The 16037-nt window shown below is 37.8% G+C and overlaps 1 protein-coding gene across 4 annotated transcripts in view; it reads right to left on the bottom strand.

Annotated features, from left to right (window-relative positions):
* Positions 1 to 1196: 1196 nt before the first annotated feature.
* Cntln (centlein) overlaps positions 1197 to 16037 on the bottom strand; it is a 284691-nt gene continuing 269850 nt past the window's right edge. For 2 of the 4 annotated variants that reach the window (XM_060365802.1, XM_060365800.1), the window contains exons 24-26: positions 14836 to 15021; positions 12109 to 12186; positions 1197 to 2379 (exon numbers count right to left, since the gene is read on the bottom strand). In XM_060365802.1, coding sequence (XP_060221785.1) covers positions 2281 to 2379; positions 12109 to 12186; positions 14836 to 15021 — 363 coding nt within the window. In that variant the 3' untranslated portion in view covers positions 1197 to 2280. Of the gene's footprint in view, positions 2974 to 12108; positions 12187 to 14835; positions 15022 to 16037 lie in introns of all 4 variants that reach the window. The other 2 variants (XR_009585147.1, XM_060365803.1) reach the window with 2 other exon arrangements.

The raw sequence follows: 16037 nt of genomic DNA, 5'->3' as shown, positions 1-16037 counted from the left end.
TTTAGCTTGTTAATGAAGTGATTCAGCCTTCTGTGTATCTTGTGATTAAATGAACATACAAATACAGTTATGAATAATATTTTAGCAAGTTGTATTGGTTTTCTATTTTTGCACTAATAAACTACCATAAACTTCCCTGCTTAAAGTGAGAAACAAGACAAACTAAGCCAAGTCCTGGAAGTTCACACTCAAACTCACTGGGCTGATCAGTCTATATTGGGTTCTTCTAGGGAAGCACATTTTCTTGTCTTTTCTAATCTCCAAGGATTACTTAAATTCCTTTGCTTAAGGTTGCTCCCTTTCCTCCATATTTAAAACCACTAGTGCAGCATTTTCAAATTCTCTGTCCTTTTGCTTGTAATTGGAAATGTGCAGTCTCCTTCTGATTGTCTCTCTCCTCTTTGACTCTCTTCCCTGTCCCTCTATTTTAACTCCTCCCCTGACTACCTTTCCCCTATCTGACACTCTTTCTTCCTCTATCTGACTCTGCCTTTTTATGTGAATCCACATGGCTAGTGCAAGTAAACTTTCCACTCATGATCCTTAATCACACTGCAAAGTTCATCTCACCACATAAGAAATTCAGAAGTTATCAGAGCTTAATAAGTAGCCATTTTTTTCCAGGTGATCACACTTTCTTCCTTGCTGTATCCTAGTTTTCTTTCTTTTGGAATAGCTTTATTTTTATTTTTGCAACAAAATCCAGTGATGAGTTGTTATATTTCCAACTGCATAATTTTAAACTGATGCTCTTCTCTGAATGATGACATTGTGAGGCGTGCTCCCTCTGGAATCTATGTGTACTGCATTCTTTTAGCAGTGCACACATATAAGAAACACAAGAAGCTGTAATCCAGTGCCGGACAAAATTAAACACACTGCCCTGTGTCTTAAGTATGTGAGTTGAATGACTCTGGCAGGTTGAATATGAACTAACATTTTTTAAGCTTCTAGCAATTCAGTATGTGTTACTCCACACTACTGTTTCTGAGTTAAACTGTGTCATTGCGGCTGTAGCGTGCTGAGCAGCATTGCTAAGGAAAGAACCACATTCAACTTCTGCAAGTCATCAGCTCCTCTACCATAGTGTTCAAGCTATGTCAAGTGGTGTGCAAAGAAATGAGTATCATTGAATTTCAATAAATCTTTATTGATAAGACATTAAAATTGAATTTCATATGATTTTACATGCTAAAACTATTGTTTTTAAACAGTTTAATAAAGTAAAAAAAATTAGTCTGTGGACCATATAAAAGTAGATTGCAGGCCAGAACTGGCTATGGACCTTAATTTGCCAACACCTATTTTAATCTCATGGAATCTACATTCTAAAGCTGGAAATGAAAATAAATCATAAAACAAAGAAGCGATCATATTAAAAACAGATAATTTCATGTTAAATAGTAAGATATTCAAGGAATATATCTATGAGGGAACTGGTACAGTGAATCTAAATAATGGAAGACAGGCATGAGTAAAGTTACACAGAGAGTATTCTACAAAGGCAAGACACCAAAAGCAGGTGTAGAGGACAAAGCTCAGTGACTCAGAGGCACCAAGGGTGTGTGACAAGAACTCAGGGAGGAAGTGCAATGAGGCGGATGTTCAGAAAACAGATACAATGTTCTCGTCGTGGTGAGAGGGCACTGTAAATCAATGGTAGAAGCTCTGCTAGGTCTAGCCCAACATTAGCCACTGGAGTTCTGGCTTTTGTTGAGTTATATGACTGTACAAGGAGAGAGAGGAGAAAAAGGTTTTTATTTGTTCCATATAGTTCTAGAAAAGTACAGTATCTCTTGTATAACCCAGTATGTCAACAAAAGTAGATACATGGAACCAACAATTTGCTTCATTCCAATAATCCTCCTTCATATTTGATAATTCACTTTATATTTTCTCACCATGCAAATGTGTTGTTCACTGGGTCACAACAGGCCATTAACAGTTTTATATAAAAATCTAGTTTTCATATAAAGTTTAGAATATTAAGCACTTTGTTCATGTCTTTTTCATTTATACCCAGACCAATCTGTATGTAACAAGCTTTTTCTAGTCTCTTCTTATGTACTGGAGGGAAGTCATTTTTAAGTTTGCATTGACTTGTAATATCCACCAAGCAAATGCCAGACTTTCCTTTTCAGCAGCCACTCACTTCGTTTCACTTGTTCAGCAACTTTTTATTTTTGAATTGAAGCTGTCCATTGGTATCTGGAGCAGATATATCTGTTTATAACCACAGTGCATGAAGTCCTCACATTTGAAAACAGACCTACTAAAACTTTAAAACTGCCTTTCGTAACTGTGAACTATCCTTGTTAGTTTCTTGTTTTCATTTATTTTCTCCAATACTGCTTCTAGTAAATATGAGGCAAAAGGAAGCTGTAAGAGAACAAAAACATTATCAAAACTCTGTATTTTCTTCAGTTCAAAACATTTATAAGGACTGATAAGATGGCTCAGAAGGTAAAGGCGCTTGGTATGAAGCTTGAGTTCCATTCCCAGAATCCTCTCAATGGAAAGGGAGAACTGAGCACTCAAGTTGTCATCTGACCTACACAGACACACAGACACAGATACACACCATATGCCCTGTATGCTTACACATAAATACACAAATATAATAAAGTAATAAAAAACTGGAAAGAAACCGGTTTGAGGAAAACCACAGACTAAATATCATTAAGGTATATGTAACTCTGAAGTCATAATGGTACTCTAATGGATCACTTTTCAACAGATCTTCCTAGTTAGTGTAGGTAATTTTGTCTTTTCTAATAAAAATGATAAAAGAGCAGAAGTAAAATGAAAAAAGATAAACGCCTTATTGAACAATTCATGGTTTACTGACCATGTTAATGATGTAATCTGCAATACAAGCAGCTAAGCCATTCATCTTCAATCAGCTGATCAATAGCAGGTTACAGTCATCTCCAGGGCATGCAGGCCCACAGTAGTGGTACTATATGTTCATCACTCATAAAAGAATGAGAGAGAACTATCAATACACATGTCTGTATGAGAGCCCAATATCTCAAGAGTTGCAGGATAGAATTTCAGCAAGAAAAAAATGGCAAAAGTATACCCATTGATTAAGTTGTTAAAGTTTGTTTGGGATATCAAAGTGTAATACACATGTTTCAGAAACTGCTGAGTTTATGAAATGTGAGAACATTTTTAAATTTCATAATTGATATAACTTTGCTGGTAGTTTTATTGTTCCCATTGGCTTGCTGGCGGAATGTGGACATATTCCCTATAGTTATGGCTTGTGAATAAGAATGTTTGGATTATTGCCTTGAATACTTCCTGCAGTTTGACTTATTTTTTGTTATCTTGTTCCTGTTACATCACATGAGAGGTCTGTCAAAATTAGGAAATTCATTAAGTAATTCTTGGGTTTGTCCTTCTGACTGACCAGGAAAAAACCCTACTTTTATTTCCCTAAATATGTTAAAATACTTAAGAGTACTCATACATCCTCCCTAGAGAAAAGTCGAGTTAGGTTTTCTGTTGTGCTAGGACAAGCACTGATGGTGTCCCTAGTCAGTACTGAGCAAAGACAGTATATGCCCTACACATGTTCAGCCAAGGATTGCGATCAAGTCAATCAACATGGTTCTTTCCTGAATCTGAATAGGTAAGAAGAGAAAATATTAGCTAAGATCTTTAAATCGTTTCCTGTTTTCTAACTAGCCTTTTCCAAAAGACAGTCTGGATGTATGCCTACTTCCCCAAAACTCAAGAGCTTTGTACATCTCTCTCATCTAAAATTTACCAGAGAAGTGTCTAAATAGAACATTTCTTTAGTTTTTAAGGTACAAATGAATATAAGATATATATGTTGTTTGAAATATTATTTCTAGGTAGAAAAAAAATGATAATAAATATATACATATATATATATATACAGCATACAGGATTCATCTTTAGAAATGTGGGAAAAGAACATTAGAATACAAAACAAACAAACAAACAAACAAAACAAACAAACAAACAAAATTGAGCCCTGGAAGGCCCTGAAGAGAATGATACCGCAACTTCATTTAATAGAATGATGCATATTTAAGGCAGAATTAAATGGTTTCCTTTTTAGGAAAGGAAAAAGTTGTTTAGCTTCCTTGGGAGTACAGATTTTCGTATGTTTTTCCTATATGTCTAATAACCACTTAAGAGGTTGTTTGAAATATTATTTCTAGGTAGAAAAAAATGATAATAAATATATACATATATATATATACAGCATACAGGATTCATCTTTAGAAATGTGGGAAAAGAACATTAGAATAAGAAAAAGAATACACTTCCTCTTTGAATACAATAACAACAAATTCTTTGCTTTGATAAATAGCATATCTGAATGCATAAAGGAGTTACACTTGATGAAACTTTCAGTTTTATTAATTTGATAATTAAGTCATCAGGGAATTAATATTAGCTTTTAAAGAATGCATAGTAATAAAGACTTGTTTTTTTTTTTGTCTAGCAAGCACGAGGCCCCAAATGACAAGACCCTTGAGCAACTACTATTACATTATCTACATAAATATCTCTATCTATCTATCTATCTATCTATCTATCTATCTATCTATACTTTTTAAAGTGACCAATAAATATTTTAATCACCGTTAAAAATGAAAACCTATACTATGCAACTCATTCCTTGTCTTCACACACTCTCATGAAAACCCAGTTGTGGATTCCCCAGGGCAGGAGTGGGAAAGAACAGAAATAAGGGGAGTGTCCTTCAAGAGGAGAAAGAACAATCGTAGGATCAAAAGGCCCGTCCCACAATACAAACACAAACTTCAGACACAAACAAGCACAACCTGACCCTGTGACCCCAGGATGTTTAAAATGCTCCTTTACCTCCCTCATATTGTTAGCCCTACTCCACAAAGATGGGGCCTGTTGAGAAGAAGAGGAGAAGGAGAATGAGTAAGAGGAGGAGGAGGAGGAAGAAAAGGAAAAAGAAGAAAGAAGAAGGAAGGAGAAAAAAAAAGGGTTGGTTCCTGGAATACTGAGGGAGGAAGGGGCAGGGAATGGAACAAACTGGTAACGGTGCTGGTGCAACCTATGCCTTCTCTAGATATACACAAGTCCACAGAGATAAGGGAAGATAGCGTGGTGGGAAAAACCCGGGGCCCACGGAGCCCTTAGACTAAGCTCTCCAACTGCCTGCCCTTCAGTGTGTTCCTCCAGCCCCACTGAAATCCACCTCCACCTTGTGTAAGTGGGGACCAAACACACCTATGGGACTGGGGAGTGGCCAAATTTGCCTCATCCACTGCCCCTACCCGCTCTGGAAAACTCTCTTTAGGTTGCAATGCTGGCCCAGTGGGTGACCCTCGTCCAGGTCCAGGTCCAGGTCCTCATCCTGTGCCCATCGGTGACTGTGTTGTGTGCCCGAGGATGCAAGAAGCTGTCTTCCCACGTGAACTTCTTGGCGTAGACACGACAGGATTCATGTGTGTCTTCATGTGCTCGATCAGGTCAGGTGGTGTTTCATCTTGAACTTTTTGTTGCACACGGGGCAACCAAAGGGTCGCAGGTTGAGAGGCATGTTCATGTGCTGGTCCGCATACTCTTATGTGAGAATGTCTTCCCAACAGTGGCTCAAAAAGACCTTATTCTTGTCACTGCTGCCCGTCCCTCCGGTAGGCCCACCAGAGACACCTGCCCAAGCCCCATTGCAGAGGTACCTGCTAGAGTCACTGCCATGTTCTCCTGTGTGAGAGGATAGGAAGACCAAGATCTGGTTGCTCCATACGTACAATGGGAGGAGAGATCATGGAGAGGGGATAGGGAGATGGGGTAGGTGCTCCTGAGTCATCAAGCCCTGTTCCAGAACTCCCCCCGCCCACCAATGAGGGCCAATGTCATTGGAGGATTCCCAGAAGTTGACCTATTCCTTCCCCCTGTCTGCAGGCTCCTGTCAAGGTGCACATGTTGTCCCTGATACTGAGAATAGGCTCAGGGTTCCCCCCGGCAAGTACCCCAGCGCCAACTCCCCCAGTTCTTCATCCTGATCGCCTTCACAAGTCAATACCAGATCTTCCTCATCCTCTAGATCTGGGTCTTGATGAACCAGAGATGCAAACTCTTGGAGTTCTGATGCAAGCTGACAGAGAAAGCTGCAACTGACAACCTTCAATTCTGGCAGAATCCATAATATATAATCACTTAAATGTTAGAAATTATTCCAAAAGCCATAGACAAGAACTTAAAATAGTTAAGACATTTAAGTTATTTTTTTTTCTTCTGCTTCAGGGAATACTTAGATAACATTTAAAGGATACTGGTGACATATCCTATTTATGGAGTTCTTGGGAGATGGTGATACTTCAGGATTTAGGAAGAGAATTGTTAGCAATTGTTCTTTATGTCCTAGGTGTGTTATATAAGATGGAAGAAAAATGTGTGAATATTTAAGTTAGCTAGGCCTTAACTGCAAACCCAACAATATCCTAGGCCTGTGATAAGGCTGTTCTTTGGGATCCTGTGGAATAGTGGAGTATTATTTTGGCAATTTCTGCACCAGGCTAACAGTTATCATCAGAATTTCCATGGGAGACAATGGTCTTATCTGACCCATGCCTAGCAAGACATTTTAACCAAAATGATATGTATGTTCATAGGCCAAAGATGTCCCTTCATCTTCAAGACAATTCATTGGACAATGATACTATCCCAGAAACAACCTCATTTCTCTAAACCTCCATGATACTAATTTGAACCTGTGCTACTTTCAGTGAACAGAGGCCTTGCACATGCGTACTTTAACCCACCTCCCCAACACGTATACGAATTTCAACAATAAGAACCTGTCTTACTTGCAAAGGTAGCATACAGTAGAGCAATCAGTACATTCACTATCAACAGTAAATGTTTTCTAATATTTTTCCAAAGCCAAGAACTATACAGTAGAGGACATGGCTATTCCCACCTTTACAGTGAAGAGTTATCTAATTGGTTCAGGGAACTGTACCAGAACCATAAACCATGCAACAGAACCATGCTTGAACCTGCATTTATATTTCACAGCTCTGCTGGCTGGCATGTCTAAAAGCAGAATTCTCAGGGGCACGGCTGATCTGTAGGCTGCAGTCTTCTCTGTGTTCTCAGGTGCTATGGAGAAGTAATAGCAAACTCCCTTACCTCACAGGCTCTAATGTCACTCAAGAGTGATCTGCTCTCAAGATCTGATCTCTGCCCCCACATGGCCACCTCGAAGTAACAATGCAGAGGATTACGGTTAACACAGACTCTGCTGAACATTTTTTAATATAAATTAAGCTGCTTCTTTACTTGAATTATTTTTCAAATGCATAATCTAAACAATGGTATTCATACCTAGTACCCAATTGAGCCCCTAAATAACGTTAACTATTTATATAATGAGAAGACTATAATAGATTGTAAGCTCCTGAAGGCTTACTACCTCTGTTGTCTGAAGAAAATAACTGGTGTGAGTGTGTGTGTGTTGTGTGTGTGTGTGTGTGTGTGTGTGTATGTATGAATGTTTGCGTGCGTGTGTGATTTTTATCTATAGATCCATCAACAGGCATTGGGATAGTTTTCACTTCTGTCTATAGAACTCTATGAACACAAGATATGCTCAGGAGCCTGCTTTCTGCCAGCTGTATAACAAGAAGCAACACAACTCCACTGTTTAGTCTTCTGAGTAGCAGCCAAAGTGCTACTTCAGTGATACTGAAGGGTTCTGTTTTCTTCTGACTTTCATGGGGTCCTTGGTGTTTTCTTGTTTTAGATTTAAAACTCAGGATCTGAATTACCTCCTTTGTCTCCCATGGTGACTGATGCTTTCACATAGCAAAGGTACTCAGTAAACATTTTTGAACTAATCACAACTTGAGTAGAACTGGTATTCAGGTTAGACTCAGTCTTAGAATACAAAGTATAAATGATTTTATTATAACACAAAACACGTCTTTCAGTTGATAAAAGTACCCAAAGATGGCTAAGACCAAAAATAATACTTACCACAAAGCCAATAATATAGGTTAGTATAATTTTAAAGACTTTAAGTGTAAGAAAAAATGCCCGTTTTCTGAAACAAAAGCAGGCTTCAAGCTGTTACATAAAATACACTGAGTGGAGAATTGAAATCTTGCTAGTGAAGCTAGCTGTAAGGAATGTCTGTGAATGACCATGAGGCTTTGCACGTGTGGGAGCACATAAGCAGGCAGCATGTGAGCAATGGACACATGCTACAAATACTGTATAGCAAGCGGCCACACAGGAGTGATGGCTTCAGAGTTAACCTTTGCACTGATAGTTCCCTCCATTTACAAAGGCCAGGGAGGTTTATCAACCTCTTGCTACTGCCACACTCCCAGGCAATCTACAGAAGAAAAGCATAACTTTAGAGAGGACACTGGAGAAAATGGAACACTTTAAACTTCAGCATTTATAAGGTCTGAGGGAAGTATCTGGGCTTTCATCCTTTTTTTTTTTTTTTTTTGTGCACATAAGAATGTTAAAAGTTTTCTTAAATGGTTAATTAAACTAAGGATAGACCAACAAAAGCTGGGAAACACAGAACCCTCCACATATTATTAACCAACAAGAAATTCTCTGGTTTCAGTCACTGTTGGATATTTCCTCCATCACACTGGTTTTCTTGATGGTTATGTTCTTTAACACACTGTCAGCTTCCTCATGGTGAAATAATCCATCTTTGATTTGGGGCTGGCTGTATACTCTCATGCCTGTTGTGCGCTAACTCTGGATGCTGTGGGCAGCTCTCTTCCTACCCTGCCTGGGGCACACTGAGATCCCACTGCCCTCACCTCTTTCTTCTCCACAGCCCTGCACTCGGATGCCATGCATCTTTCTAAAGTATGCTCCTGCTCAAATTCCAGAATTTTCTGGTCCAGCTCTGCTTTCATCTGCTCCTTAAACTACATGAAACAATTTTTAGGAGTTCTTCTCTTTTTCACTTCTTAGTCTCATAAGCTTAAAAATATCAATATGAAAAAAAAACATAAGTGAACATTTTAAAATAAAGACCTTCATACCATAGATAAATGAAAGTGGACCTTAAAAGCTATTTGTCATTGTGGTTCTTACTAGGAATCTGCAAACTGCAACAACAACAACAAAAATCAAATACATGGAACTACTAGCTATGTTACAACTAAATAAAATAGTGAGGCTATGTGCTTACACTCTGTAATTAAGTATATATATATGTATAAAAGGATCTAACTTTTCATTCTGGTACTCTCTAGCCAATGACAGTAATGTATATCATACTGTATAGCTTCACCACGCCACATGGGAAAAATGGGCTTTTTATTTTGTGGTGAACGTATCATCAGGGCTGATTGGTCTAAATATTCAGGATTCTACTGTACAGCACCAAACAACACAGAAGGAGGGAAGACAAAAATAATCCTCTACTTTCATCTTTTGAAGATTTTAAGACTATTATACCAGAATCAAATCAGGTAGTGTGCAGGGAATATGGTCACTTACTACATAGCTTGAATGTTGTAGAAATGTATACACAAGAAGACAGAAGTTGTAAAGTAACCAAACATATTTACAGTTTTGCCCATACAACTCTGCCAGCATCTCAGACAGGTGGCAAAGGAAACATTTTTGGAAACACAGGACAAATATATTGCTGGGATAGAGAGAGAAGAAAAGAGATGTTTTCTGTTTTATATATCTTTCTCTTGGGCATAATTATAAAGTGACATTCAAGTGCAACCATTGAAATGCCTATTTTTTTTTTTACAAAATTCAAAGACATCAGCAAAACCACCTATGTCAGTAATAAAAATAAAAGTCTTTGACTTTTTAAATGTTTTCATACTGTCACAGCAGAATAAAATTAGCTTGAAAAACGATCTAAAGGCATATGATGCAGTTCATTATGTACAGCAGCAACAGCAGCACTTCTCAGTGTTCATAAAGGCTGCTCCATTAAATTTACCTCCAGTCAATAATTAGGAGACCACAAATAAACCTGGGCAATTAAATCAATACTACCAGGCAATTATATCCCCGAGTCCAGGCTCAGTGGCACAAAAAGGCACTATATCAAACTGCAGTATTAAACAGTCTGATACCATTTCAACAGGGAATTTTTAACATTAACCGGATAGAATAAGCATGTATACTGGTACTTCAGACTTCCTACATACTCTTCCACACATGTAAGATGATGCACATACACAAGTGTGCACAGGCACGGGCACACACACACTCACACATGGACACACACATGGACAACAACTACCTCTAAACGAGGACTGATATCGATATAGCTTTAGCAAGATTTAAACATTGATTTATTATTTTATAGACATAATTGATGATAAAATTTCTAATTAAAGGAGCTAGAAGGTCCTAGTTAGAAGGCAAACACTTAAAAAAATCATTGCAAGTTTATTTCTATCATTTTAAGCCAAAAAACAGTTTATATCAACTGTCATTGAACTCCATCATGTGCCAGGAACTGTGCAGAGCCTGGGCAAGCAACAGGATTAAAAAACGAGCTCTACAGACTGCAGAGATGATGGCCCAGCAATTAAGAATACGTACTGCTGTTGCAGAGGGCCTGAAATTGGTTCCCAGCATTCACACTGAAAGCTTACAACTGTCCAAAAGCTTAGCTCAGAGGGATCTGGTGCCTCTGGCCTCTGTAGGCACGGCACCTGCACTTGTATGCACATGAACCTCCAACATACACATGATTAAAAATAAAAGCACATCTTAAGAAAAAGAAATGACCTCTCTTCTTCAAAACAAGCTGTCACTATAAAGGCCTTGTCTCACACTTGTGCATATGTATTCAAACTTTAACCAAAACGTCACCAAACATATTCTATTACAGAAGCAGTTTCAGATAATGTTTCAAAAATATATAAAGACTAAGAATATGAGTGGATAATGTATCATTTACTTATCGTTCTTTGTTTCTTGTCTTGGTGCTGGTGGTTGGACTCCTTTCTATACTAATCAAGCACTCAGCCAGTGAGCTACATCTCTACTCTTTTTATTGCTTTATTCTTGACTTTACTGAAAACACAGGAAATGCTACCTGGTGATCCACATACAAAATACCAACAATTAATATCAACTTCTGTTTTTAATCTTAGCGGAAACAGTCACAGTATCTTTGAAAAATCACTGACTGATGGAGTTTTTCCTTTTCCATTTTGCCAATTACCTTTTACCTTTTATTTATTTCAGGTTGGTTTTCAAATAAACAATTAGGGTGAGCAAAAAATAAAGACTATAATGAAAAAGTTTTAGAATACATTACATGCTGTCAGTGATGTCAAAACAAAAGCTGGCTATGCCTAGAAAAGTAGGGCTCTCACCTGCCAATAAACTACCCTTGATCACTTACAAGAGGGGCGCATCCCAGCAGACCATGTGTGTATTAAAAAAATACTTGAAAGGGGAGAAAAAGAATATCACACTGGTCACAGTAGCAGCCTCAATAGAGCCCGCAGGGACTCAGCTCGTCTTGGCCTTGTCATCCTCTACGCAGCTTTCTACTCAGCCCAGAAAACGTCGATAGGAAAATGTTTGAGGGGCCTCTGGTGGAAATTTTTTCATTCTTTCTGCATTGACAGGATGCCAAATCAATATTTACTTCCCACTAACAAGCTGCTCGAGGTCTCAGTAGAAAATATTGTAGAGAATGCGGGAAGACACAGTAATAAACAGCTGTCTGGCTGTGAGGAAAACATGAATTGACTGGAAACAGGTCCACAGTAAAAGGTCACCGAAACCCATGAACTCCTCAGGTGTCCATATCAACTTCCAACTTTAAAGACACTAATAAAGAATCTCTTTTCCTAAGAGGTCTGGGAGAATGGATCCTTCTCACTCTAGCAAGCAGAGAGCTTGACTCAATAATTTAATTAATGCACTTGCTGAGGCCCATGTTGCCTCTTCTCAAGGCATTTGCTTCATTTGTTAAGTCCAAAAGTACAAATAGGGGGTTAACTTTCCTGTCTACCCTGGAATGCTTCTTTACCTAACAGAAGTAAATAAGGGTGTCTGCAATTGTGAGACAGGGAATATTTATTTGGAACTTTTAATATACAAAGCACAAGAATGAAATACCTGTCCTTCAAGAAGTTTCTGAATATACAACAGCCATTCTCTGTCATTTTCAGCTTCTATCTTGGTCTTTTCAATTTCCTAAGAAAAATAAAAACACGTGCATTAACTGATATGAACTTACTCATTCTGCTAGATTCAGCTAGATATTGAATGCATTAATAGAAACCAAGAATGGCCCATCTCTTCTAAGGTGAAATATTTAAATACACACTATTTAATATTTAATTTGTTATTACATATATATAGAAGCTATAGTTATATTTATCGATTTTATAATAAATTAGGAATTTTTTTTTCAGTTTTCACAGTGTGGTTCAAGATAGGGATGAATGGGAGTAAAAAACACGTAACATAATAAAAAGACAATGCAGGGCTGGGAAGATGGTTCAGTGGTTAAGAGCATTTGCTGCTCTTGCAGAGGACCTGAGTTTGGTTCCCAGCATCCAGCATCCATGTCAGGTGACTCACACAGCTTGTAAGTCCAGCTCCAGGAAATACAGCTCTACCTTCTGGTCTATGCAGTGACACTCTCTCTCTCTCTCTCTCTCTCTCTCTCTCTCTCTCTCACACACACACACACACACACACACACATACACACCAACACGTGAAAAACTAGAAGCATTTAGAAGCTAACACTGGAAATTTACTACATGTCAATCTTCATGCTGGGCACTTCACAGACTCTCATACGTTAACATGAATTTATTACAGATGAATGCAGTTTATAGAACATAACTCAGGCAAGGCATCAGCCCCTTAGTCTCTAAAGGATGTACAGTTCATTCTAAATATACTTTGGTCTGTAATTAAGCATAGTGAATATATCAAGGTGCCCCGATTTTGCTCAGAGCATGTTTATACTGAAGTTCCCTTTATTTCCATGAGGGTTTGCAAACTGCACGGCATAGGCGGCTGCAGGCAGAGCTGTCATCAGATCCATCAGCTCAGAGGCACTGGTGCTGCTTTGTCAGTCTCTGGGACTAAGAGGAACCTTTTAGAGTCACACACGTAAAGGAGACAATGTTACATAATTCTCTTATTCAAATGGTGTGATGTCTTTCTAACTTGTGTCCCAGAGAGAGCATGCTCTTAACTCCAAACAATGGCAGTGTTCTGGGCCCGCACCTGAGCGTGTAAGACATGGGCACATGCACACACACTCTCACAGGAGCACACCGTTAACCTAAGCTCCAATTAGGTATGTGTACCACCTACAGTTTAGACCCTCACTCCGGCTGTGCTGGCTCCCTTGTACCTTGTTTGATCCTACATGTGATAATATTCTTTTACTTCTATATCCGGTCACAGATGCTATGGCACAAATGCCGAGACTAGGAAATAGCGAATGGAAATAACACTAGGAAATAAGAATGACTCATCATCTCATTCACTCAAAGGATGAAAATAATTTTGGCAGCATTCCTTTGGATCTTTTCCAAAAATTCTTGACAGTTTAAATATCTTTCTAGTATAGATCTTCTTACGGCAGAGAGTCTAGATGCTCAGGAGGGCAGGCATGTCAGAGAGGATGCTCGCATACAAATACTTAAGTCTATGGCTTCATTTATCATTGAGCAAATATTGGTACAATCCTATCTTAAATCTTCCCAAACAATAAATGATTAAAGACTTCTATTCTCAAGACCGGGCATCTTTTACAGGTTTGAAGAGTACCACTGGACATAGATGAGCCAGGGTCATTCCCCCTGAGACCACTGACAGAAACGTAATCCACTCAAATAAAAGTATCTTACCCTTCTTAAAACAAAAAATATTTTCCAGAAATAGGATGATCAAAATGATTATAAATTCAGACAAGAAAGCCAGTAAATCTAATACATAAAAATAAATGTCACATATGAGTTTTTGTTTTGTTTTGTTTCATCAAATCAATGGTGAGTTGACTGAACTGCATTTAGTCAAACTGTTGAATTAAGAATATTGAGGACTGGACCGTGAGGGCTGGCTAAGCACTTAAGAGCACTTGGTACTCCTGAAGAAAATGCAGTTTGGTTCAGAGCACCAATATGCTGGTACACCACTGTCCGTAGCTCCAACTCTAGTGGTTTCAATGTCGCCTCCTGACACCACAAATACACAAAGACAAAGCACTCATATACATAAAATAAACCAAAAAATTATGATTATTTCTGGGTGTGGTTGTACAGACCTGTACTTTGAAAGGGTTTTAGAGGCTGAAATAGGAGGATCACCAGGAGGAGACCAGCCTGGGCAACATTTAAGGACTTTGCTCCAAACAAAAGTAAGTCTCTCTCTCTCTTCTATGTCTCTTTCTCTTCCTCTCTCTGTCTGTCTCACTTTTTCTGTCTGTCTCTCTCTCATACACACACATATACCAACAACGACAAGATATATAATATTATTAGTAAAGATATATAATATCTTTACAAGATATATAACATATATCTATATATAGTATCTTTACAAGATAAATAATATAATTAGCTAAAGAGAATGGAGGAGAAAGGAAGAATCTTCCTAATTGCTTATTATGTCTGTTATTCTTTCCTGTTACATACTTGACTCATTTTTATATTATATATTGAATTCCTCTAAAGGTGTTGACATGGTATTCTATGTTTATCTTTTTTTGACAACTTGACAATATTCCCATAAAATGAAATTCTAAGAATTATAAGACAAAAAATACATTCAGTTAAAAATACAGCAAACCCTTTATTAATGAATATTCAAGCAATCTTACCACTTCATTTTCTGTGTCCAATAATTCCTCTAGGTCTGACTGTGAAATATTCAGGATAGAAGCTGCCAAGGTCTGGGCTTTATGAGTTGAGATTTTACAAGCATGTCTGTTTTTCTGCATCTTCTTAAGCTCTCTGATTTGATATCTTGTCCCATGGACATCACTTTGTAACTCTTTGACCAAAGACTAAAACATATTGGAAAGAACATGGGTTCATATGGAAGTTATAATGAAGACAAAATGGCCAAAACATAAAAATGTGAATGCACTAGCAAATCATTTTTATTAAGGTTACTCTGGTATTATTTATTTTGGAAGAGAATGGGCTATCTGCCCATTGTCATTCTGTAATAAAAATCCTCTTAAATCACCTCTTAACTACCTTTCTTTATTAACTAAAGCTCTCTATGTTCAGCTTCAGATATGCTAACCGGCATCATAGTTGGTCTTGCAGCGGGCAAGCTACTTGCTCTGATGATAAAGCCCAATTGAGCAGATGAGATAGTTTTATTTATCTGGAAACATAGTATTCACTTATTAATTGTAATACGATGTTGCATAATGAGTTTAATTGTTACACATGGTGATGATAGATGATCACTGAAAAAGTTGCTTCTGTAATATTTTACTACAACTAAATTAGAAATACTTAGGAAAAACTTGATAAGAACAAGATGAATAACAGTCTTAACACTATAACACTTATAACAGTTATAACACTATAAGGTAGGATGGATTGAAAGCATATAAGAAAGCTGGAATTATGTCATAAAAGTCTTTAAATTTTTTCTTTGAGAAACCAACAAGTGCTAATGAATGTCACTCATGTAGGCAAATAAGCAAAAGTACATTTTACTCTGCATGACTAGAGTTTGGTGTGGTGATACAAGAATGGCTTTGGGAGCCCAAGGCAGGCTGGCTAGATGTTGGGCTATTTCAACAATAGTTATCCTCATATATTACTTCAGCAGCTCTCTGATACAAAGCAAAAAGTGAAAGTACCATAAAGTGTAGCTGTTATGCATACACGCATGCACACACACAAACACGCAAAATACAGTGAAGTATCTGTTTCTCCACTGTATTAGCAAACACCAATTTGATACTTCACTGCATTTTGCTTTTATGACTGTTTTAAAGTTTCAAAATCTCATTTCTAGCATTACAAAATCAAGTGGAGAATCAGCCTTGACATACCTATA

Source organism: Meriones unguiculatus, chromosome 12 (assembly GCF_030254825.1).
Source record: "Meriones unguiculatus strain TT.TT164.6M chromosome 12, Bangor_MerUng_6.1, whole genome shotgun sequence".
In the NCBI taxonomy this organism is placed as follows: Eukaryota; Metazoa; Chordata; class Mammalia; order Rodentia; family Muridae; genus Meriones; species Meriones unguiculatus.
The sequence above is the reverse complement of the archived record's forward strand: the minus strand, read 5'-3'. Positions and strand labels throughout refer to the sequence as shown.